This window comes from Synchiropus splendidus, chromosome 11 (genome assembly GCF_027744825.2).
Source record: "Synchiropus splendidus isolate RoL2022-P1 chromosome 11, RoL_Sspl_1.0, whole genome shotgun sequence".
Classification (NCBI taxonomy): domain Eukaryota; kingdom Metazoa; phylum Chordata; class Actinopteri; order Syngnathiformes; family Callionymidae; genus Synchiropus; species Synchiropus splendidus.
Genome location: NC_071344.1, coordinates 6,954,935 through 6,981,737, shown reverse-complemented (window position 1 = coordinate 6,981,737; position 26,803 = coordinate 6,954,935). Strand labels below are relative to the sequence as shown.

Here is a 26,803-nt window from a genome sequence, read left to right as displayed (position 1 = left end):
GATGGAGATTTGACTTTTGATCATGCACTCGTCCTCTGTACAGGACTTGAGCAAGCATCCATCTACTTATCGAGAGCTTTTGATTCAGAGGTAATTCACAGGATAGTTGCGTCACAATGAAGGAAGTGAAAATGTAGCTAAAAATGAAAGAAAATGGTTGACATTTTTTTTATTAAAATGTCACAATAAGTGCTAGTTTTATGCAGGACATGGGGAAAGTAAAGTAGTGTTATGACTTCAAGTTAGCACATTTGATTCCTTTAAATTCAATTTTGTCTCCTGTTTTCGACAGAGTTGTCTCTTTGTCTCTCAGTTTGTCTGTCTGCGTACTAAATAACTTGAAAAGTCATGTAGGGATTTGGATGAAATTTTCAGGAGACGTGTGAAACGGGACAAAGAACTAATGATTTAATTTTGGAAATGATTTGGATCACCGTCTGGGTCCAGGATTTTATTTTGTTTTTTAAACTGTGTTCAAACCCAAGCGTTGGTGATCACACAGGATTAATTTTAGTTACTTTCATTTCCACGTTTCATTCTTGAAATGAGCCTGTTGATCTTTTTTTTTTTTTTTTTTTTTCTAATATGATGATAGATGATGGCCTGGTGTGATGGGAAGAGAACTGAGCTTGAAAATGAAAACACATGCATAAATAATTGAATAAATAACAATAAAAATGAAAAGAGTACACAAACAAAGTGTGATGCAGAAGTGTGGTTGCTTCTTTTACCCATACCTTCTTATAAATGTTTTCAAAAACAGCATATCAACGTCCTCATGTATTCTCTTTATTCTCTTCTAAACCTTTGGCACAGAAAATATCCAAGAATAATCTTCAGTGTCTTATTTATGGTAGATTTATTTCAGGTCTGTTTTGCTCAACATGTTCCTCTGTACCTCGAAGCTGTCATGACGTAGTCCCTACCTGAGTCATGTAATTCTGAGGAGGAGGTGCAGAGACTTAACTTCCATGTAAACAAAGATTCCCACCCCCGCATTGGTTACCGATGCGCCACTAAGTAGCCCCAGACATCTTCTGTCATGATGGCATCCTTAGCAGGGTCATAAATACCATTAGATTCCAACGCACTAAGAAATGTAAACAAATAAATGTGTTTCTCTCACAGATATACAGGAGTGTTACGAGGTAACCTTGCAACTGAACATGCAACAAAATGCTGTGAAAGAAGATGGCAAGATGTGGGAGGTAATTATTCTGCTTTCCTTTCTACGTTGTTGACTTTCTATACCTTGTGCCTCACTGTTACATGAATGAGCTGCGGCTATTTGTTTCTTCTTTGATGTCACAATGGTTTACACCACAACTTGAAGATCAAGACTTCGTGAAGAGGAAAATGGAAGTTGTTTTACAGCACTAGTGTGGAGTTAACATTTTTGATGGTGGATTTATTCCCATGTTTCTGGCGCACTACTTCCTCCCACTCTGCGAAGAATGAACTGATAAATCTGTTAATGATAGTTTTGGCTCAGACACAAGTTCAGGGCGCACCCGAGATCTTCCACAGTATCAACCCTGATTAGCTTGCTCCCACTCAATTAAAAAGACAAACATGTGATGAAGTCAATCACACAGTTACCATAGTCTATAATACGCTTGAGCTTTAACATATTCACAGCAGCAGTTTTGAATCAGGAACTTGGGACAAGCATGGAAAGGGAACAACTGAACATCCCTACAAGGTGCCCCACCGAGCTTCGCCTGATGGCTCAGCTTGCTTTCCACCTTTAACAAGAGTCCTTCCTAGAGAACCACTGACTCTGACAAAAAGGTGTGGCTTTTCATCTTCTTTTATTCCATGAGACTGAATGGGAACTCTGGTTTCCTACCACAGTCCAAAACCAAGTGATTCTAAAAGGTTGGTTGCTGTGAATGTTGGTCAGTCTGGGTTCAATTTACCTTCACCTTATCCTCAGTGACCCCCCCTCCACCTTGCTCAAATCCCAGTCTGGATGAGTCCCCAGACTTCCGAGGGAGAGAGGCCCACTGTTGGATCAAGCATGCTAGAAGTGTGGCCACCCTTAAAAGCAGAAAGTGGAGAAACCACGGAAAGCCATTGATCTTGTAATTGATTTTAGATGGACTGAAGACCGTCCACTGTCCAATCTAATATTTACTTAAAACGTTTCTTTGACTGAGCCAAAATGTTAATGAGATTGATCAGACAAACTTCAGCGGTCCATTTAGTGAATGATGTTTTGTGTTCTGCATTCTGAGCAGTGGAAAATACTAAACAAGTCTTAGCATCCCTGCGAAGCACTTAGTGTTGCTGCCTTTTGAATAAAATAGCGTTTGATAGATAGTGGCCCTGCTGGTTTGCTGAAGGCTATGAACATCCTTCAGGATCCTTTCACCGTTCTTCAGATAAATGATAACACAAATTCACTTACATTGTGAACAGCACAAAACTCGCAACACAATTTTGATATTGGAAAATTATGCGACAACAAATGATGTATACAACGTTGCTGAATCAGTCAACATTCATTCGATCATTATATCATCACGGCTAATGTTGCTAACTTCCAACTCAAGGTCTTTGTTTCCGCTTTTCCTTTCCACTTTCTTTTAAATTCATCGAAGCGCATAAATGGAAGTATTGTCACTTACTGTCTTAGTTACTATTACTATAGTTATTGTTACCTACTTTTAAAGGTCACTACATGATCGACCTCTTGTTGTAACTTCACTGCCAAATCACAAAAACACAACTGTAAAAGGGGATTTTTAAACAAACCCTTTGACACGCATCGCTATGGAAAATAAAGGTTTCAGTGGTTTCCAATTTTACAGTGTATTTTGACAGCTTTTTTTGTCTCAAAGGCCTCTTTTGGTTTCTCTGGGTAATCTGATGACCGAGGCTGTGCAGTTAATGGCTTAATCTTGTAAGGAAGCGCGGACAATAATGAAGACATGTGCGGTCACTTACTGTAGCTCGTCCAAAGTCAAGTCAGATTCAGTCATGTCACTTTTAGGTACTTAGAGGTGTTAAGAACATCTGAAATCTCTCTGTATGTGTAAATATGAGTTGTAACGGTGAGGTACTCTTTGTTTATGACACTTTAGGGAAATGTACACTGCTCAAAAAAATAAAGGGAACGCAAAAGTAACGCCTTGTAGATCTGAATGAGTGAAATATTGTTATTAAATACAGTATGTATTGGAGGAGTTCAAAGTACAAATTGCAGATTCGCTATTATAAAATAGAATGAAATAAAAATAAGAAAAATAACTTGAGACTTAAAATAAAAAAATGAATGTAAATTATTTGATGTAAATAAATAAATAAGAACATTGTTGCATGCAGTACATATAGCAACATGCAGATGTTTTCTCTCTTTCTGCAGAAAGTGCACGGGTTAAACTCCAGTTCCAGTGAAACAGTGGTGCTTTCCCCGCCTCTTGGCATACGAGCCCCTCTATCTTTGACGTCCTCATTCAGTCTGGGCACTGACTAGCTGAAGTGTCAGCATGATATGATGCCATTCTTTGGCCCCCGTGACCCAGTGAAGAGAATAAGCTGAAGACAATAACAGAATGAATGTGTATATGTACTGGCTATCCACCAAAAGCCTTTGTCTCCCATAATAAAAAATGCCCTCCAATTCTTTGAGATAATTGCCTGGGTAATCATCTTGGCCTTGCACTTGTTGGAGCAAGAGGAAGTCTCTCTATGGTGTTGCTGAGGTGGTGGTGGTGGTGAACTGTGCTCACTGTGGTGCTGGTTACATGTTGGCTCGCTTGTTTCGGTCACCGTCCTGGGAAGCCACACTGCACTTCTCAAAAGTAGTTCTGTTTTTCTTGAGAAAGTGACATATTTATCCAGATGTTGTACAACAATGTTATATTTGAGGTGTCTGACAGACCAGCCAAATAATCACAGAAGCATTAAAATAATATTTTAAAAACTAAAATGAATTAAATGCAAGGCTTCCCCACCCTTTAGTTAAGGCAGCCGCCTTGACAGCAACGGTTCCCTGCCTTCACTGCCAAAAACACCGCAAAACTGCCAAATAAAAAAAGCCTAAACGCATTGAACATCGTGTTATGGAATACATTACACTTATATTTGTATGATTCTGACCTGAGAGGGATGCATATGTAAACACCAGTTAGCTCTCAGCTGCCTGCTGGATCAGAGGATTTTCCACTAAAGGTGACTGTAATATGACATCATTTTCAAAATTGTAATTCTTTCCTGCTCTTCCTGGAAGTCAGTGACTTAATGGAAATATTCTGCTGTGTTTTTTGTAATCTAAGGTTGCGAGCGGAGCGTAACCTGGGCTACGTTTCTCAGTAAAGTTGTCGTTTTCAAGACAGCGTGACGCAGAGGTCGCGTCATAAAGCGGAAGTGAGTGATGGTGTCTAATCTGATTAAAGGCTGGGTGAATCACTGGGTAATTAATATGCAGTCTGTTACTCCGCAACACGATGAGGAGTAAGTCATACCTGTGCTGTATTAAAGGAACATTTTAAAGCATTTTTAAGAGGGCCATGATAGGGTGCTGACTCCTGAGTTAAAGGGGTTCTGCTCGAGGACGTTGTTGATGGTTGTTTTTCTGCTCACATTATTTTATATTACTGGTTTCCTCGGCTCATGAAGAGTTGGAATAAACTAATGGAGATGTTTTCAATGCGAAAGTATTTTAAATATATTTATAACGTTATTATCAAGTTTTGTTTTCCCAATGCAAAGTCTCTTTCAAGAGTGGCAGACGTGTCAAAATCCTTCTCTGAGCTACTTGTTGTTGACCGAGCTAACCACAAACTGTGGCTGTGGTTTGAACTTTTTTTCTTCTGCCATCAGCTTGCTAAGCTCAGCCAGGATCCACCCTGTCTAGCTTCTATTTCAGTCCAGCTCAGAATCCTCCCTTCCTCTTCTGTCCTCCTCTCTGGATCCATGCTCCTCCAGGGCCGAGCTAACTCCAGTAAAGGGACAGTGACAGTGTGTTGAAGGGAGGCAGCAGTCATATTCAGAAGTTTTAAGAGTCAGGAAGAGCAGCTTAATGGACACAAGCGCGTAGCTCATCAGTATTCCTGGCAGGCTGTCACCTGAGTGGAGGATGGAGAGAAATTAAATGAGTCTGCAAATTCCCTGATCTGGTGCAGAGTCGTAGGTAGAAGGGAGCTTTACCATTTTAGGTGCAGACATACGCAGATATTGACTCGTGTTCCAGATTTAAGTCAGACTTTTTTTGCGTACGCTTGATGCAGCCTCGATGCTAGGGGGTTCTAGGTTCATTTCAGTTGTGAGTCTACTGGTGTATAGAGTGGGTCTGTTCCCCTGCCTCTTGCCCAGAGTAGCTGGGATCGGTTCCAGTCCCTTGTAACACCATTGAGGGAACAGGAGGATTAATAAGTAGATTGTTAAAAGGGAACAGAGTTGTTTGTTTAGTTGTTTGGTGACGTGCATCAAAACAAGGCTTGAGGGCCAGACCTGGTCCTCCAACTCATTTTATGTGGTCCACCGGACTTTGGCTCTTTATTTTACTTCAATATTAATTCAATGCACCTCAAAAACCAACTCACTTCCAAAGCATGTAGTCATTGTGACCCATAGTTTGCCGTTTGACAAGACAAGGAGACTATTAATTTCAACAATTATTCTATAAAATTCCCCAAAATATATGCTGCTGGAAGGGAAGGGAACTACTGTGTCACTCCCGAAACACAAGGGGCGCTGTCGCTTGTGTTGACTCAAAAACACTTTTACACTGAAGATTTCTTACGGAATGGCTAACAGGTGCTGAGGTATAGTGGTAAATGCCATGCCTCTATTCCATCCTGGGAACATCTGCAGAGGCCTGTGGTTAAGGTGGATAGAGGTGCTGAGGTATAGTGGTGAATGCCATGCCTCTATTCCATCCTGGGAACATCTGCAGAGGCCTGTGGTTAAGGTGGATAGGAAGGATATCCCCAAGTTAATGTCATGTTTTATGCCTTTCAAATGAGCGACGGTACCGATTTGATGGAAAGTGAAAGCATTTTTGTGATCGTGTGGTGTTCCAACTATCATAAGTGCATTTTGAGGTCGGGTTTATCAGTAGTTACCCCAAAGTTTTTGTTTAGTTAAACAAAAGCATCACAGTAGCTCTATACTCAAGTACACTCGCAGGATATTTTTGGCCATTATAGTACACGTCCTCCACCCAAGCGTTCCTATGTAAACGCTGCCCTCTGCTGTCTTTGAAAGGTCATTGAGGTCTAAACCTTGCCCTTGAAATGACCTGATTTTCTTGTCTTGTAGCCTGTCATTTTTTTTACTGGGATCTCTTTTTCGACTTGAAAATAAGATGTCATCTATAGTCACTAGATAAAATTTCACTTTGCTTCCTGCCTTGTGTGGTTTGTGTATCGACACGTGAAACTTTGATTTAAGTGTGGCACATATTTGGTGTATTAACATGACATGTCATGTACAATGTTTAATCATTATAGAAAGGGAAAAGACGTCTGAGGCACTAGTTGTATGTTCACCACTCAATTTTTATTAGTTATTAATCTAATTTCCATAGATATTAAACTTTAATTTGTTTTTAGTGATTGTATACACGTCACTTTACAATTTATCTAACTCCATTTTAATTCAAATGTGGATTATATCAAGGGTCGCCTGTGGTAATCTGGATTAAATTGTAAAGCTGCTGGTTTTCTACAAAGTTGGTAATTTAGAAGCTGTAGCTCTGTAAGCACGATCATCAAGTCCAACAATATTGATGCTTCTGTGATTTGTTTTTATACATTTTAAATAAATTGTCTGTGTAATAACACAAAAAGCCTTAATCAGCATTATTTTACTAGAAGTATAGAAATATATATTTGTCGAATTTCATTCTAAAGATAGAGAGATAGGCAGCTGTTTGGTTGAGGGTCGCCAGATGCACATAAATGTTGTGATACGAAATATTATTTTGTCTCTGGTCGTTTTTTTGGGATTCTGATATTATTTACATTTTTCTGGATTATTTGAAATGATTGGATGTCTAGTCTGAAATTCATTGTTTGTCTGTTTTCACCTAATCTTTTTGTGATTGCGTCGGAGAGATTAGTTTTTGCAGCTCTGAATATCTTGTTTCTAATCCCAGACCAAATCACTGATTGTGGTTGCAGCTTCTGAAGTCCTGCGGAAAGGAAAATTCTGTGTCAGTGAAATTCTGAGGGGAACTGATAAGGTAGATTTGAAATAATTGTTACGAGTTGCTTGTGAGATTTCTGGCTCGACACCTGGAGTACCATTGTCTTTGTCTCAACTGTGAAACTGTGACGCAGATGTTTAAATCTGAGGATTACCAGATTACGGAGCCTTAATTATGAGCACAAATATGAAGTTTGTATGATTCATAATACATTTATACCAACAAATGAAATGTATAAATGATATTTAATCGGGGTACTTGATACTGGCCACTGCTGACAGATGAAAGCCTTTTATTTTAGGCGGGTGGTGACGATATTGTGGCGTGTTGGTGTAGTCTATGTATTAATGACCTGATTATGTAACAGTGGTCGCAGAAGTTGTGGGTCGTGTTTATCTTTGGCTTCATCCGGTAATTCCTGATGGAGATTTTCAGTCTTTGGAATTAAATTGCATCTTATCTGTGTTTTCCTCTCAGGAGGAGGCGGAAGCGGGCGTGTCTTTGGTGCGAGTGACCAGCAGGAGGAGCGTTCACAAGGTGGAGCGAGTGTCCGGCTTCGTTTCTCGCTCTCACGTCGACGTGCCCAAGGTGAGTGAGAACCGATGCGGCGAGGGGATTTCTCCTGACTGATCTTCTGCTTTAACCATGCCGAGGCCCGAGGACGAGCAGCTGCTGCTCATAGAAGCAAATACTAATCATCCAGATGATGTTATGATTTCACATCTCCGCTTGAGTGTAGAGCCTGGTCCCCTGGAGGAGACGCGCAAGATGAGCCTTTTGCTTCTGCTTGTTAAGATGGATGACCTTTGAAGTTTATTAATAACATTTAGTCTTGATTATAAAGACACACCAAGCCTGGAACTCTCAAACACAAAGCTTATGCTCACATTTATTTCACTTTTACTTCCCATCTTCTCCCATCATCTACAATATAAAAGCTTCTATAACTACTACAGCTGATGGAACCGCTTCAGTACCTTTGGGTCCCACATTGTGGGTCCAGTTCTGACTAATAAAGGACAGGAATTATATTATTTTATATCTATATAATTTCAATTTTGTTCTTCCATATAAGTGGCCTGAGACCTTTAGGTTAAGGTGAGTTTTTTTTTAATTATTATTATTATTTACACAAACCTACTGAAAAACAATATGACTGAACAACGCTGTAAAAGCGTCAAAATAAATGACAACTTAGCAATGCAAAATACAAAGTGTTTAATATAAAATAAATTCCTTTTATTCAATATTCAATGAACAATGAACAGATTAAACCCCAAAAAATTCAACAACGAATTAACTTGCCAAATGCTAACATATAACCTGACAGACTCCTCTTTTCATCGACTACATGTCTAGGAAATGAGTGTCTGACTCCAGGTGTTGAAAGCGCTGGTGTTCGACAACAGAACTCGACTGCTCGTCCAAAACAATGAACTCCATTAGCGTTGGTTTTGCCTGCAGCTAGCTTTGGTTAGCATTCGTTCGTTGGGTTGACGCGAAGACTCTTGTTTTCTACATAGGCTAACTCTGTGGGTATAGATGTTGCGGACTGGAATTCAGTTGTCATTCTCCTTGACAAAGAAGTAATGCAAAATAAGTGTCATCATGTATGAATATAAATAGTGTCTAATATTAAAAAAATAAAAAATAACATCGTAAATGCCCATATCTGCACGATAAATCGGCTGACTAATCAGAAAGTGCAGTCATACTTTTAGGGACTGTATGTATTGATTCCAGTGTATTTGGCTATCAATAAACTGTTGTTTGGTTTGTGTAAATTTAGCAATTTTATCAGTAAAAAACTCCAGCTTCTTCCCTCTCACATAGTCACACTGACTATCTTATTATTCCATCTAGCTCTGGTCCATGAAGCGAAAAAAAAGACTATTCCCGAATTGTTGACCTATTTTCATGGTCAAGCTGCTACTTTCATGAGCAAATATTTCATGCCTCACAGTCTTGCAGCGTTCCCCCGTACTGTTGCTTTCCATGTTACAACAAAGCCAGTGGCACATGGCAGCTCTGTGGCTGCAGGCATTGGCTTTTTTTCTGCTGAGCCCAGAACTTGAACAAGTGGTGGGGGGCTGTGGAGGCGAGAGAATCGGGGTCCTTGAAATAGGTTAAAGCGAGGGAGATGCAGGCTGTAAGCACATGGGTGCATTGTGCTCTCATGATAATGGCTTGATAAGAATACGGTGACAGAAGAGGCTGCATCCCTGAGCGCGAGGATAATGTGTAGACGAGGCGTTCGTGTGCGCCACATGGAGGTGCGGGAGAAGGGGAAGGAGGGATGAAGGTAGTGAAGAGGGGGGGATGTAAAGTGAATGATATAGTGGGGGAGGCTAGAGAGAGAGCAAGGCGGGCGAGAGGCGAGGGCCGGTGCAGTGCGGAGCTGGAACGGACACCCAGGGTTGCCATAGAAACCACATTCCTCCCCCGCCTGCATCCCTACAGACTGCTCTGACTCTCATTCTCTCTCCCTCTCTCTCTCTCTCTCTCAACCTCTCTTTTGCTCTTCACATTTTCCTCTTTCTTTCTTGTTCCTCTTTTAATTTGTGTCTGTGCCCCCCCTCCCTTCCCTCGCTCAGCTTTCACACCGTATATGCATCCAGCAACGATCGTGATGATGCAAACTCAGCAAGCGCTGAGATTTTCAAAAAACCTTACCCAGCGTAGTGTGAGCTGGTAATTACACACTTTATGCTGCATTCCCATGCACTCATGTGCACTTGCGTTGTCTTGACGTCTCTATTTTCTTCCCTCTATTTTTACGACGCCTTTGTGCTCAGCCATGTGCCTCAGAAAATGCCCCCTCTCGTCGCTGCATTTCTGCCCACACGTTCGATACCTATAGCTGCATTTTTAGCTGTTATTAAATGCATTCACGCTTCTTGTCGCCACAAAAACCCTCCATTTATAGTTCCCATCTTCTCATCAGTATGAGGTGATGTGTTTGGTATGTGCGGTGCAGCAGCTGTTCTCTGCCACAGAGGCCTGTCTCTGGGAGTTTCAGCACTTTCTTCAGCTACATCACCCAAAAATGTATTCCCTTTACATTGTTGTATGTCCCTGCTTCACTGATGCCTTTCTCTCACCATGACACCTCACACATCCATCCAAAATGTAAACTTTTGAAACTCTAATTTTACACTCCTATTCCAAATCTTCCTCCCTGAAATGCTCGTAATTTAATATATAAATTTGTGAGGTACGACCACAGAAGCTTTGGATGCGACTCTGCCTCTTTAACAGTTGCTCACTACCGACGTTCCTTATATGGAGCTCCATCCGGTCAGGTGACAAAGGAGTAGTCACACAGCTTCACAGAGAAATGCCTAGAAATGACTCAATACAGGGGCTGTGCAGCGACTGGAAAAGGGGGGGGGGTTATGCTCGCTACGACAGTGTGTGTGTAAGGAGCTTTAGAGAGCGCAAAAGTGTCTTACAGGTTGATCAGGTGGGTTTATGTAATAAGGACAGTGCTGTCTGACGGTGCTGCAAGGCAGGGAGACGAGAAGCTTCTCTACTGATGATCCCCTTGTTTGTGCCATTAATCACATCTGTCTTTTCTGTTTGTCAACATGGGGTGAGAGGTCACTGCTTTAATTTCACATGATAAATCACCTGATGCTGCTGATGCTGCAATCAAAGCAGTTTCAATGACCATGGTATGTTGGGCATCACTCACACGCACACTGTGCTTTTGTTACTGCCGGTGGATATTGGGGGGTGGAAGCACCATGAGAGATTGTTTTAATTCTAAAGCTCTTCCAAATGATTTTCATCACCTTCTTAGATCAAGGACAGACATCCTATAATTTACTCCTTGTAATTAACAATCCAAATTGAACTCCCAGTTGCCCTCGCAGGCGGTTGTCCCAGCATGAAGAGCGTAGCAATGTCAAGACAAATTTCTGGTCACACTGAAAACAGCTTCAGAGGACCAATGAGCATTCGTTCATTCGTCGATCGCTTCCATAAGCAATACAATCCAATATTTTTGGCTTTTAATCTGAACAATTAAAGGTTTATGTTATGTTAATGAAATAAGCGTGAGGAGTATTAATGCAGGTATTTGCTGCATCTTTACTGAATGATAATCCTCACAGAGCACATATGATGTGTAACACTATCAGATGTCAACAACTGCCTGTTTTTGTTTTTTTTTTCATGTATTTTCTTCTGCTACCATCATGATATCTTCTGTAGATTTTTGTAAAAACAAAGCGTAGCCCCAGGTGGAAACCATGAAACTTTGACAGCACTTATCTGTTGGCTGAGATTACAAATGTCTTCACTCACAGGGCTATGGGTCAGTATAGCGCAACCAATTCAAGTGGTGTTTACAGGTCATTGAACTTCACAACTGAGAGAGCCGCCCTCGCACCAGCTGCTGAGAACAAAAGAAAACGTTTTTCGATGTAATACACTGAACCAGACCTGTGCATTGTATCAAGACCCACCCTCTGTCAGTTTAGATATTTACACTGTATTTTTGTTGTAAAGCTCAAAATTCCTTTTCTGTCGCTTTAAAAGAATTGTTGTTGTTGCTGGGAAAAAACAAGACTAGATCGTTGTGTATCTTCTCCACAATTTGCTGTGGCTTGCTCATAAACTAGAGTCTTATATGGTACTGCGTCAAGTAACTTAACCTAGTTTTTGGGTCATTTTTAGTTGTTAAACCTCTTTTTTCTTGTGATCACGGAATGATCTAGACATCTATTCATCTAGACAGCTATCTATCATGATATGGACAACCCTCCAGCCACTGCACAAATGAACAAGCCCAACTATGGTCATATTTCAGCATGTATATAATATTGGAGACACGATCTATGTGTTGGTGGGAATTGTTTTTTTTTTCACATAGTTTTGCAAACTATATTTCTCCTAGGGCAGAATACAATTGTTCAATAAACTGCGAGGCTGAGCTATATGTATTGTAATTTTAAAGTTATAGTTTTCATAGTTTTGTGGTCAATCACTTATTGACTGAGAATACAGAAAATACAAAAAAATAAGTTTAAGATGGAAAAGGAATAGGTTTGAGGGCTGCGATACACCTGTCCCGGGTACGCTCGCCTGAGACATATTCCGACATATTCCATAAAGAATATGTCCTCAGTTATACAAGTGTAGAAGCTTGAAGAAATTTTTGTAACTTTCAATTGCAATGTTGTTAATTTGTGACGTATTTAACATTCATACACCAGTAAACTTATCTACAGTGGTGGCCATTCATGAAGCAGCAGACAGACATATAACTTCTTGTGTAATTGCATGTTTAATTATGGAATGTTTAGACACTGGGAGTAGGAAGAAAAGCTCGACCGGTACCTACGTGTGTGTGCTTATGATGAGATCATTCATTGTTGTTAAGCGGCGTCTTCCTTCGCCCTTCCCTCCAATGCCGCTGCATCCCCTGATGGCACTGTGTAGTAAATACTCATAGGCCACCTTTGTCATATGAGGGTGAAGATGGAGTGTTGCAACATGTGCTTGGTCATGTGTGCTCCGATCAATATGGTTACATTGTCCCTTCTAGCTTCTGCCTTGAAGCCTCAGCATCACTCTGATGGTCGTTCATAGCCACATCCTGCAGTGGAACTTGGAGGATTAAGGATTTGTCTTCCACGTCACCCGTGATTTCAGCTCTCTTTTGCCCAAATCTCTGTGGGTTCGAGTGAAAGATATCTTTAAAAAGAAGTGAGTTACTGTTGCATGTAATTACGTGTGGCTGAGCCTGCTGTGTGTGCCTCCTGGTCTCACTGCAACACAATCCAGAGCCAGCATCCTGCTCTTTTTTCAGAAGACGCCTGTTTGTCTCTGGCCTTAATCTAAACATGCTACATGTAGTTGTGTTCAAGTGTTGAACATGCAGACTTTGAGAAGACACACGCTCTACATGCAGACACACCCAGCACAATTCACATCACATGACATTAATAATGCATATAAACGGGCTCTATTGGCACCAGTGAAACATTCGCCCTAGAAAATAAGAGAAGCATCACTCTCAGTGTCACTGCATTCCATATCTCCAAGCTGACAAATCCATAAGCATGCAAAATGGTTCAAAGAGAGTCCTCTTGCATGACTGGAAATACAGCTGCCACAGATACATGAAAGCCACACAGTCTCTCTCTTTCCTCACACGTTCACACTCTCCATCTCTTCGTCCACCCACACAAAAGCCCAAGCGTGTAATCTTGTTGGTTTTGTACACACATGTTGATGTCATCGTTGTGAATTTAAGACAGTTTTTCCCCCGGTGCTTCTTAATCGAGGTAGTACCTACAGTTTGTATTTTTGACTCAATCTTGCGCATCACCAGGCTTAAACAATACAATTATTCAACGGCGGTGCAGCTTGCCAACAGCACTAAATCAAGGAGGAGGGATTTGTTAAGATGTAGTAATGCAGCATGATTCAAACCTACCAAGAGAAGTGCTCAGTAGAGATTTGTTCAGGCTTACAAGTCATGTTGTATCCAATGGATATTACTCATGAAACCTGGCAGATGAAGGTGTCCTTTGTCATTGAATAAACTGGACCTTAAATACTGTCCAATGAAAGTTTAAATAGGCTATTCGTGTTAGAATATTTGATTCCATCTCTACGAATCTCCCGAAGTAGTGGGCTACTGTGAGCAGACTGGGTGTCAGCATCCACCGGTTCACAGCAAATGATTTTACTGAAATATATTTTATGCAAAACCTTCCTTCCTGACACCAACGTTCTTTCATATTCACAGTATAAAGTCCAATTGTTGTTCTCGAGAGATTTTGTTTTCAAGAGTTTTATTTTTCTTGACTTCAGTGTTGTGTTGGAGGAATCCTTTTATTTTGCATAGAATAATGCACTTGAGTTGTCTTTTCTCTATACATTATGTAAAACTAGGTGTAGAGTAAAGAGGTTTTTTTTAACAATGATACATAGAGTTTGTTAGAAGTGTCGAGTTAAAAACCGATGTTAAGTCATATGAAGTAAACGCAGAATAACTCAGAAGTACAGTTAAAGCGTTCCAATAGGAAGCAAAATAATTTTTGCTTGTTTCACTGGATTCTCACTGGCGCTTTAATAGCGTAGAGGGCCTGTTTGCTAAGAATTTGTGCACTGATATTCGACCCCTATGGTACCTTTCTCCTGGGTGAGTTGTTTTGTGGATGCTGACGCCAAAGATAACTGTCTGCATTGCATATAAGTGGAGTAAAAACGTTTTCCTTCCCGCATGGCGTCCGAGGTAGTGGGGTGCACGAGGCACGAGGAGACATGCTCTCTTCACTGACTTGCGCTAGGTGTCAGATGCTATATTTAACTATATGCTATATATGTGGGTCTCCTCTTTACTTGTGGTCACTGTGACAAAAATGCATGGTCCTTTGAGTGGCTTTAAATGGCAATTGACACGTTGTTGCTTGGAGAACGGAAGGAGCTCCATCCCATTGCTCACCTCACCCCGTCCTCCATAATGTGTCAACGCAAAAGTCCACTTTCCCAACATCAATATATTACGCCATAAGAGTGCGGATGTGTTGCTTTTGCTGTCCTCCTTAACGTTAATGAATGTGGCATGCCACGCTGTGCCATCCTGTTTTCTTCGTTGGGGCCACCAGGGCAGGGTGGAAGTGACACGTGAGGAAAAAAATCCAGCCAAGAACCCTGCTTCAATTCCCATAACCGTTAAAACAGTCGTAAAATTCATTCATTATCTTCTGTTTATTTCCTTAAGAAAAAAGTGGGCGCCTGGACTGTGTCCCAGTTATGCGGGCGGAGGGTCACAAGACCATTGTATTTTCAGGCATGGTGGTGGTGGACACACACTCTCACTGACAGATGCAAACCTACAGGAAGCAGCCACAGACGAGGCAAATGACACCTGCAGCCTTCTTGCTGAAGCAATGTGAACATGATAATCCTGTTCACTCAGTGGCCCTCAGTCATGCTGATAGCTTAGCTGGGGTGATGCTAACCGAATGCTTTAAAGTCAACCATGTCTTACATCATCTAAAACAGCATTTTTTTTTCCAATTTCCAGCACATTTATTTTATCTAAACAGATATCAAATTGCAAAGTCCAACTTTGTGTTCTAAAATCATCCCAACCAATTGTAATAAATATTCTGACAACAGACAATGGGATTGTTTATATAAGCATTTACATGTGGGTGAGTAGCTTTTTTTTTCCAAAGGCTTGCAGCAGTGAGATTTTCACTGCGCTGGCCCTTTAAGAGCTGCTAGTGAAGCGCTCAGTTGGTGCTGCTGCTGCTGATGGCCGTGCAGCCAGTTGATTGGCTGCCGCTATCAGGGCTGAGGCGCTAGAGGGATGCTGCTACGTATCTCTCAGGCCCCCTCCCTTCCTACTGCTCTCTCTCTCTCTCTCTCTCTCTATCTACCTCTTGCTCGCTCGCATCCCTCTGAATAATCCACATCTAGGGCAAGCTGGCTGAGAGGCGATCCGGTGCTCAGCTCCTCTCTGCAGCCTGGGAAAAGAGACTGAGAGAAAAGACCATTTTCAACGCAGAAGAAAAGGAGACAAGATATTTTGAGATAACTGGACATTACCAAGAATCACAAGAGGAAGATTTTCATCTGCGGATATCTTTTATTTATACATATTGTTTATATATCTATATATATTTGTACACGCGCATATAGGTCTTTATATATATATATATAATTATATATACATATATAAATATATATATATCCTGTACATATCAGTAATTGTGCTTGTCTGTTTATATTAATATTTTTATATGTATTTGTGTGTGTAAATATATAAGATATATAAACAAATGAATATATAAATACACGTATATATATGAATTTATAAGCGTTTCACTGTGAACCAAGAGGAGCAAGAGGAAATTTCTATCATCGGGGCTGGTCTCTGATCCTGTGCTCGAATTCAATATTTTGAATATTTCCTTTGATCTTCTACGTCAAGAGGACAAAGACTACGTGCCCATTTTGTATTTTTTGTTATCCTGTGGCTGCATCCTGAACCCCGGAGAGCGAGAGGATTCGACGTTAAAAAAGGGAAAACCTGTAGAGATTCTCGTCTTATTTGCGTCTGTGTTTGCGGCTCTGTGAGCTGATCACAGCTTGCTGTGTAAGATCTGAGGAGGCAGCAGAAAACCGAGTGCCACGCCGCTCCGCGTCACCCCAGCCTGCACAGCCAGCATGCACAAACACCACCACTGCTGCAAGTGCCCAGAATGTTATGAGGTGACCCGCATGGCAGCCCTACGACGCATGGATGCCCCTGCATATGGGGGAGACTGGCAGGCCGAGCCCTATGGATACCCACCTGGGTACGGAGGAGGCCAAACCTTACCCCCACCGGCCTCTGGGGGAGGCGGAAGCATGGGCGGAGGAGGAGGAGGCGGCGGAGGAGGGGGCACTTTAGGAAGAAGTAAGGGCAAGATTATGTCTGGCGGTGGCCCCGGAGGCCCTAATCCAAAGGGCCAGTCCAAAGGAGGCCCTAAAGTAAATGGCAGCAATTCCAGTGGACAAGGAGGATGGTGGCCTGAGTGCACCTGCACCAATCGGGAGTGGTATGACCAGGTAGGACATCTTTTCCATTCAACATGGGCAGTTCAGTTCATGGGGCCTGGCTGTGGGAGGCGGGTTTGACGCTGTGGCCGGCAAATGCTGAGGCTGTATATTTGAGGACAGAATTGGTCTGTACGATCAGCCGCAGTCCACTTGTACATGGATGTGTGTGAGGTGGGAAGAAAACAGGACTGATCCAGTTGGGCAGCTTGTATACACATGTGTGAAATGCACCTTCGTCTTTATACATTTGGAGCCGATGACTAAAACCCATATTCAACACATGGAATAGCCAGCTGACGCTTCCTAATTCAGCAATGAGCGGCACATTTCATCGCTATATACGTGGAAGACTTGGATTCTAGATGAAAGATGAGCTCATTATGAATCACTGCAGAGGAATATATACATTTCAATGAATCACAGGTCCGGATAAACCTACGACTTTCACCGCAGACTGAGCCATGACATGATTTAATGAACGATCCCTCAGAAAATGAGGTAATCAGCAGTAATCCGGTGGCCAAACATCCTCCGACCATCATGCAGCATGAATGAATCCGCCTCTCTGCCGCTTGCCCCCGTCTAATATCCCCGACTATTGTGCCGCATTTGTAAATTACAGTCGAGAAAAGGTCAGAAGATCTTCAGAGAGAATCTTTAATTAAGCAAGGTGCATGTATGTTTCCAGCGGGGGAAGGGTCCGGCTCACAGAACGGCCCCGGCAATTTGCGACGGCTGAAGCAGAGAGAATAAAATCCTTGTTTATTCCATTAACGCATCCTGGCATTGTGAGCAATAATAATTCGGCTGTAGGAGGGACAAGTAGGAGAGGAGCAGAGGGGGAAAATGGAGGCTGTTTTTTTTTAATGGCAGAGTGGAAGAGATCCCCCTAGAGCTGAGCCCACATGTAAGACACTGATTGTACTACATACATGAAGCGTTGAGGAGGAGGAGGGAGCCCTCAAGTTTACTAGAATTATGTAAGAAATGGTTTGTTAAACTCAGCTGCAATAGCCAAACCCTTCTTTTTTTTAATGAAAAAGAGGAGCGCTTTGGTGTCTGCTCTTGATCAGCTAAATTCTAAATAAGCTCCCGAAGATGCTGCATGCATTTAAAGAATATGAATCATGTCCAGGAACACATCAGTCATGGTGGTGGGGAAAACAGCAGCAGTCAGGGGGGTGAAAATGCAAAGGTTGAAAAAGAGAGAAATAAGCCAATAAGGCAGGCAGCGGGCCTGGCGGAGGGGGAGGGGGTTATGTAACAGGAGGCAGTTGGTGGTGCTGTCAGAGCGAGAAAGGGAAGAGAGGGCTTGACACTGTGGACAAGCATCTGTCCCTTCATCTCCTAAAACAGGCATGTGGATGGTCACTATGTGCTCCCCTTGCTATGACCGGGCTAAAACACAGCATGGATGAATATGTAACCTCCCACACACACAATCCTCTTGCTTGCCTCATCACTGTGCTCATCCTTGGGTGGAAAATGTGCAGAGCACCCCTCCCCCACTACCTATACTCAGCCAGGGCAGAATCGCACACGCTCAGTCACAACACACATCTATTAGGTTATGGCTTTCGTAACAACTGCTGTTTTTGTGACGCCGACACGATGAACAACAATAAACCTGCACATTCATTCAGAATAATTTGGATTTTTACGGCTTGACATTTTAAACGGCACCCGCTGCTGATGTGCTCGGCTCTGTAAATCATCGCTGGAGACGTGATGAACCCGAATTAATTATTCCTCATCTATTTGCAAAATAATTGTGTGGCATTTGTAAATAAGTTTGGAAAGGTTAATTGTGAAGGATTCCTGGTGGGAATATGAGATTCTCCGGAAAAAAAAAAAGTGGAGAGACCTGGCTCTGTCGGGAGCTTGAGTCAGAAATGGTCCTCTTCCCCCTGCGGGCTCCAATCTGTCTTTGTGTGTTCTCCAGCTCTGTGGCTCTGAAGAGCTTGAAACATTAATTGCCTTTTACTTTATTTATTACCATGAAGAATTTGGTCCAAAATGCATTGCCAGACCTGCGGTGTCATTCAGGCCTCTGTGGTGACGCTGGCACAGTGGGCGTTCTCTGTCCCCCCCATTGGTCATTACGACTTGAAAGCCTCCAGCCTTGAGCACAAATGTGTCAGGGTTTTTTCTTTTCTTTTCTTTTTTTTTTTTTTCGCCAAGCGAGTGCGTCTTTTCACAGTCACTTTGATTTACCAGTGTCATTGCTTCGTACATCTGTTTGATTAGATTCCATTCTGTCAGATTTGATTTGCTGTTCCTATAAAGCGGACCCGAGTAGTAACTGATGGGATTTACATGTGCTCTTGCGCTCAAACCCCCCGCCACTGTGATATGGAAGGGCTCCTTCTAAAACACAAAATATTATTACTAGATCAGTTCACTAGAACAGTTTCATCTTCAGGCTTGTCTTAACCCAAGAAATACATGATCCGAATTAATCCTGAAAATGTTCGGATCGGAAGCGGCAGATTCGGGTTTTGCCTTTTATGTGCAGTCTTATAAACCGACTCTTTTTGTTATTCATTAAAACATGTTTTGATTGCTTTATCTCACTGCATAATGAGTGTGTTATTTCAAAAACAATAAGGCTGCAGAAACTGTTAGCAAGGCTATATGGTGTATTTAAAGTAGTACGATGGTGACCTTAAAGCAAGAGGGAGCAGAAGGCTGGGGGTGGGAGCAATTCAAGGAGTGCTAACAGAGGTCTACAACTGAGAAGGAACTGTTGGTGCTTCTACCTAGGAAGCTACTGCATCATAAAGCCGTTAGAACTCTGGGAGCCGAGGTCGCTTCAAAGGCAGCACCCACCAAAACGCACTAAATAAATGCTCTTTTTAGATTAGATTCTATTCGTGGACCAGGACCAGCCAGGTTGAGCGCTGCCCATTTTAAAAATAGCTTGACTGAAATGTAAAATGTTTTTCCTGATTGATCGGTTTAATACTCTTCTTCAGTCCTTTCAGATACCAAGCTGTACAGCAGCTTAGCTAGTAATCACTTTCATCTTTAAATGTATTCCTGGGCCAGTTACGGGCCACAAAAAAATGGTTAAAGTTGCTCATCTATGTTCCAGGAATTCTCCTGTCGATCATGAAAATGGTAATACACGCTTGAATGCTTAAATGTTAAGTAATATGCACATGACTATTTAAACAACTTGCATTGAAGTAAACCTTCAGCAGTGGGGGCAATTGTGAGCCGTCTCACATGATATGAACCTTGGGTCTTCAACAGCACTGTTCACTTGCAGCGATGTAGGCAGTTGAAACCATTTCATGTGAATTCCATTCTTCCACTCCTACTGGAATTTGACTTCTACAATTTTGTAAATTAGCTTTAGCACAGCAAGTCCTCCATCTGTTTGCTTCGGTTGCCCCCATCAGGGTAATAGTTTAGTTCTGTATCCATCAATATGGAGTTAATGTTTCATTGATTTCCTCTCATAGATTTTTGGTAGGAATCCATAAGTGGCTTAGAAATAGCATAGCACCATTAGGAAGAGCGGTGGACAATGTTTATGTGGTAGCGAAGCAATTTTCAGGACGAACATGCAATTGAGTTCATCACCATACACACGCTGAACTGAGCCCTCGTGCGGAAACAACGATGCCAGATGTAGTGTACGTTTGCTCAATGTTAAATAATCCATGTTTTTGGAAATCCAATCAGGATAAGGATATACATACAAACAATCCACTTTTCTGATTTTTTATATACGCTACTTTCAATAAATACATGCCAGAACATCACCTATGTTCTTTTGCGTTACTACAAAACACATACATTATAAAATAAGATACACAAAACTAGTGTGAAATGTGTGAAGTAATGTGCTTCTATAAAACTACCTTTCGTTGTAGTGGCTGAAGATTTAATGCCATGTGTGTCCTATTGTATTGAATAGAACTCACATGAACTGTCGGAAACCACTCTAAACCTTCAAAATATGATAAATAACTAGTTATAATTGTGTACCCACGACTGGTCTAAGAGGAGACTGCTTCCTGCTTCTGTAATCTGCATTCTTATTGATGCAGCAATACTAACCTCAGTACAGATATTTGCATCCTATTTGCAATTATAGGTGTTTCAAGTGTTACTACTTTCACAGTGTCTACTGTTTTGTCCGTCATTATCAGCGTCACTTGGTCAAACTAGTCAGGTTTTGGTCCAGTGGTTGAACCAACGGATGTTTTTAGGGCCCATCTCAAACTTAAAAAGCACTTATTAGAAGTTAAGATCTTTGAGCTGTGATAAGATACTGAGTGTCGTCTGAACAGCACAAAGTTGTGAGTTCAAAACCCTAATTCTAGGTCATTCAAAGGTGTATTCCCCAGATGGTGCCTTTCTGCACTGAACATGCCATTTAGCTGTTTATACACAATGTACTGTGGGAGGCGAAGATGCTGGTTAATTTATTTCCCATGGACAATCTGACATGTCAAACCTGAGAGCAGTTTTACATCTTTTTTTAACACGTTTCACGTGTAGGTGCTGAAGGAGAAAGTGATGTTGCATCAATGAATGATGATGCTGAGATGCCTTGTTTCAAAGTACCTAGTTCTTCAGTCTTATGCTGGCACAAAGCTGAAGTGGGTTCACCTGCAGTGGTAGCAGCAGAGGTGGGGTGCCGGGCTGTCAGTCACTGGTGTGCACGATAAAGCACTTAAACTGGCGCAGCGTCTGTGCATTTCTGGCATCAAGGTGTTGATGTTGACGTTAGGTATGACACTGATATTATTCTGCATTATTTTTTCGTGGCTCAAACATTTAGAAATATAGAAAATATATATCTAGAAATAGAGAAAAGAAGTGCTGTCCTTGGTCCTGAAAGCCATCAGTACGATGAAAACAAACCATTAAATTTGAAAATGATTCATTTTTTTGTTTAAAACTTTGGCTTCAAAATGTCAGTCAAGGAGATGGTATAACCCAATGTCTAGTCTAAACTTTACATCTCAATTAATTTTTGAGCAAAGATAATGTGCCTAAATGTATGGTTTTTAATTCAGCTGCCATTTGAAAAGCATCTGTTTTTCGCTTTAATTCCTCACCAACTTTTCTTTATCCAACTCGCCTGTTGTGTCAGGTTGCCCTCACAGATGCAGTTTTTTTTTTTTTGTTGAAGATAATTATACTGGAAGTGTAAGTCACCTGACTAAAGAGCTGTTTTTCAGGCTGCTTAGTTTAGATGCAAGTGCTGTTCCATTCATCTACATGATTTAATTTGTCTGTTATCAAACGTCTTACATCATATTTGCCCTTACATTTCTTCACAAACACACATATACACACATAGCTCAGACAGACCTCTACCTTCAAAACAAAGTGCTCCAGACCTTGAGAGTCTGGGGTGAGAAGAAGACAGTGAATCAGGGGTAAAGCTCCACAAAACAAGAGAGACAAGAAGCCCTGTAATATTTATGCCCACAAAGGTTTGCTTTTTACTTGGGATGTAACACGGGGGTAGTGACCAAAAGGAATAGTCCGATGATGACGTAAGTTAGTTTGGGAGACTTTTGACAACCAAGCTGCCATTGTTGCGGCTAGGTAGCTTGATCTCTGTGGGAGATTGTGTGTAGTAGTGACCCAGTTTTAACTCCACCTGTGATGTTTCCTGCTTTGTCTTCCCCAGATTTAGGGGCAATTGCTGTAAGTGAAGCCTCAAGTTCTAATCCATGGCTAAGTCTCCAAACAGACTTGATCGGGCGACTCTACTGGTGTATTCACATTTTATATTTATACATTAAACAATGTTTACAGGTTCTATTTCACCAATCCAAGCCTTTATTTTGCAGTTGAATTGCAATTCAATTCCATCCATGAAGAATGCATGCTCCTAAAAACTCATTTTTATATGGTGTTTTTCATGCTCTCGCTTGCCATACTGTGTGCTACTCATACTTGGGGGTGGAATAGATTTACTGAGGCTTTTGATATCAAGCTGAAGTTCTTCTTACTCAGCTTATCTGTTATTAAAATAATACAGAGCCCACATATTCCTGCATGTTCCATGTGTTTAATGGGTCTGCTGCAGGGATTTAATAGCTACAGAGGAGAATACACAAGTACTGGGACAGCACAGACCTCCGTCAATTGTATTGGTGTATGCATGTATCGATAAATGTATTGGTATAGGTATGATGTACACTTATTCAGAGAACACAACATAACAAACAGCATTTGCTACCTGAATAGTGTGTGTTTAAAATGCATAACAACAATGCATTTGTGCTTTTTTCTGTCCAGCCCAGGGCCTTAGTGTTATCTGTTCACAAATGCTGCTCTGTGATGATGATGTTGGTGAAAGCCTGTGCCCGGCTGTAGTGATTCTGTGATCCATATGGCTGTTGTCAGAGGCACTGCCAGGATTCGGCCCCATATCTGCTCTGCTCTCTGGCTGCTACTCCCAGTTAGTGAGGAGAAAAAAAAAGCGAGGCAGAGGAAAGCTCTCTTTTTTTCTGTTTGCTTGGTTTTGGATGTTCTGCTGATCTCAGAAGAGTCTGGCCTAGAAATGCGTCTGCTGAAGAAAGGCACTTTGTAATTCCTGTCCGTGCGAGCTGTAATGGAATCATAAAGTGATTGAACGGTGGTGGGTGACAGGATAATTGTACATATGTGAGATTAGATTTTCGGCTTTGTTAAAGTGCCGTCTTCCTCTGCAAGGCACATCACCCACTTGCTTCCATGCAGTGTATCACAATCAATATCAGTGAAGAGCGAGTCCCAGAGCCTTCTGACTCCTCTTCATTTTTGTGGGGGTGTGTGGGTGATTTCAACAGTGCTTCTGCTTCCATCGCTTTTATTCAACTCTTATATCAGCTGTTATTTTGGTAACACTTTACTGTTCAGTACACAAAATCATGAAGCGCACAGAGAAACAACAAAGGAACAATTAAAGAACAGTGCAGTGGATTTTCTAAAAAAAAAAAAAAAAGCTTCAATTTGTCAGATGACTCATCCTTTAATGGCAAATAATGGACAAATCTATCTCCCACCAGATTCATAGTGACACCATTAGTGCTTGAAGTGAGTCTGTGTTGCAGTGTGGAGCAAGTGTGCACACACTATAAAGGCATTTTTCTCTTCAAATATAGACATGGCTACGACTTAAGCTTACAATAATTAAAATCTATAGATATCAAAAAGATCAGAGATATTTGTTTAAGACTTAATATACAGTGTTAAAAAAGTAAAAGTAATGACATGTAGAACAATTTTATATTGAATTCAAAAAGAAGATTGACATGATGCATTATGGATATTTACACTGTTGTGGACCTTGGTGGCATCAAAAAATTGTGTGAATAGAATCATTAAAATAAATTAACTAATACAATGGGATTGTCTGATGTACGGTGGCCCTGAAAGCCCAAATCACAATCACCGAGGAAAAGTGGAAGCACAAAAGTGGAATCACGAATTGAAAAACTGAATCAGATTTATAAAAGACAAAAGCTAATCACAATACTTGTGATTCATATTTTTTATTATGATTCCGTTTTTATAATTGCACTCTTGTTTCAGTTATTGTAATTCTGTTTTTTCTGGCTGCTTCTTTGTTTTTGTATGTGTGTTAGTAATTGTTCAATTCTTTATTTCTTCTTTATTTTTCTTATATTTCTTCTTTATTGTTGTTTGATTTTTCTGTACTTTGTGTCATCAGGTGCTATAAAATCGTCCTAAAGCCTTTAGAATCAACAGAGAAAGGTTTCCATGAACTAACTGTAGGAGAGCAGAGACAGTTGGTTACGATAACCACTCTGGTGTCGGCACCAATGGTTCTCATTGCTTTTTTAAGCCATAGATGCTAATGGAGGAGAAGAGATATGTTTGCTTGCAGATATACTTGCCACATCTCAGTGATTTATTATGTAAATAAAACTGACAGGGTCTTCAGTCACTCCTGCATGACTTTGATTCGCCGCTGCATACTCTCAAAAACAAATGAAATGGCCACAATGTGCAGTTTACTGGACACATTTGTTCACATCACATGCGTGGTTGATCAGCCTTTATTGTTGAGTGTTGACGGCAGCCATGATGTTAGATTCCTACTCTTAACTGTGAATACTGTGCATTTCTGCGTGAATTCCCGAGCCGTAGCATCAGGCTGATTGTATTGTGACGTGCATTAACTCAGGACAAGTATGATGTCACTCAAGGTCCACACAGCCTACAGAGTTATAAATATTGCACAAAACTATCCTGTGAAGATACATTACATTTTCTTGTCCATTATTAGCTTTAATTTAACACTGTCCTGAAATTGCTACCAATATTATTGTCTTTTTTGTGAGTGTTGTGGCTTCCACCCTTTATTCCCTTAAAGTACTGACTGCTGTTATAGCGGAATCTCTTTAGCAGGCGGTCCATGTGTCTTGAATGACATGTGCCACTTTGGATTTGTACTTGAATCCCATCACAGGAAAGTAAATGTGAACGTTGGGTTTTTCTGTTTGTGTGTAGGACATTCGGTGAAGCAGTGCATTTGGTACCAAGCGTAGCTGCTTTGAGTGCTATCTCTGTCTAATGCATTATCCAAGCAGCCCTTCAGCCATTTGGTCTGGTCTCTGTGTGTGTGTGTGCACTAGTGTTCTTCATTTTTCTATCTCCCCCTCCTGTCTCTCATGCCCCTATCCTCCTCCGCGCTTTCGTTTTTCAAACATGCTCTGAATCAAAGGCAATATCAGAGAGGAGGCAGTAACAGCAAACAACGCAATGGCAGTGCTTTGGTGTCAGTCCTGCAGTTGTGATGTGATGTGAACAGGCAGAAAAGGCATGTTGGATGACTTGACAGATGAATATATATATCAGGTATCGCTGCAGATACAGCGGCACAAACAATCCCACAATACTATTCATCGATACGCAGAGATGAAGTGTGGCTCTCATTTGAGCAATGAGATTATTTATGATCACAAACTGGTTGATTAAATTTAATAAAAGTGCATGGGAGGACGTTCACTGCGAAGTGACAGGAAGGCTTTATGGTGATGATGACCATTCTGAGATGAATAATGATTCAATCCTATTGCTCAAGGATTTGTTCTGCGAAGGATCTAAACGTTTATTAAAATATTTTTAATCTGCTTCACTTGCAGCCGTCTATTCATCAGTAACAGAATAGATTGTAGCGTAGAAGTAAAATAAACAGTAAAATGAAATGGGATTCAAATTTTCTAGTGTGTGGGTGAGACAAAAGAAAATACTAGCACTGTATGAAAATACTAGAGCTGCCTTTTGGGAATGTGTGGTAGCCCCCTGACTTACCGTACCAGGTTTCTCATCTAAAGTCTACCAACATTCGTGTGACAGTTTTGTTTTGGAAATGGTCAGTCTTGCAGTAACTATGAGCTATAGCAGTCGTACTGATCAACTGTTATGTTTTTAGAGAGCCAGCACTTTTGTATTTGTGAGAGGAGCTTTAGTGCTGGAGTATCTGGATTTATAAATATCTATCCACCGCTCGTGCAATCCGAAGACTTTGGCCAAAAACAGGGGCTGTTGATCTAATCCCCATCTGGTGGTGAGTTGGGTATTGCATCTTGATAGACCTGGCTGACAGAAATGTACAGTTAAGTAAACCCACTGTACAGCAAGAGTTTGTTGTCTGATTCGCCCAAAGCTCCTTCTTCTGTGGGCTGCATGACCAATGGTCCGAACATTCAGTGTTGATGGTGATGTTCTCAAGGGCATCAACATTGTCTCTGTTTCCCAAATGTGTCTGCAGTCAGGAATCTTTTGCCCTGACTTACAGTCATGGACATTCTGGAAGAAGACACAAGCACCTGAGAGGTAATTCTTGGTGCCTTGTTTGGGTAAGATATTGGTGTCCTGGGATTTAGTTCTTGAGTGACATCCCATGAACTCTTGAGCCATCAGTGAGGTTATGTATGCAAACTGAGAGATAAAATAATAAGTTTTGATTAGAACAGGAGTAGCTATCTACAATTGAAATTTTGGGGAGGTTCTCTCACTGGAATGTTAAATTAATTTACAAAATGTTAAGTACTGCATGAAATAAAAATATTGTTCTTGGTCCCTTTGCTACAAATT

At 41.2% G+C, this 26,803-nt stretch overlaps 1 protein-coding gene across 10 annotated transcripts in view; it reads left to right on the top strand.

Annotated features, from left to right (window-relative positions):
* Positions 1 to 26,803, top strand: part of dlg3 (discs, large homolog 3 (Drosophila)) — an 85,372-nt gene that overhangs the window by 7,364 nt on the left and 51,205 nt on the right. For 6 of the 10 annotated variants that reach the window (XM_053878865.1, XM_053878867.1, XM_053878862.1 and 3 more), the window contains exon 1: positions 15,580 to 16,732. In XM_053878865.1, the coding sequence (XP_053734840.1) occupies positions 16,349 to 16,732 (384 nt within the window). In that variant the 5' untranslated portion in view covers positions 15,580 to 16,348. Of the gene's footprint in view, positions 1 to 1,128; positions 1,209 to 7,633; positions 7,745 to 15,579; positions 16,733 to 26,803 lie in introns of those variants that run through there. The other 4 variants (XM_053878863.1, XM_053878869.1, XM_053878870.1 and 1 more) reach the window with 2 other exon arrangements.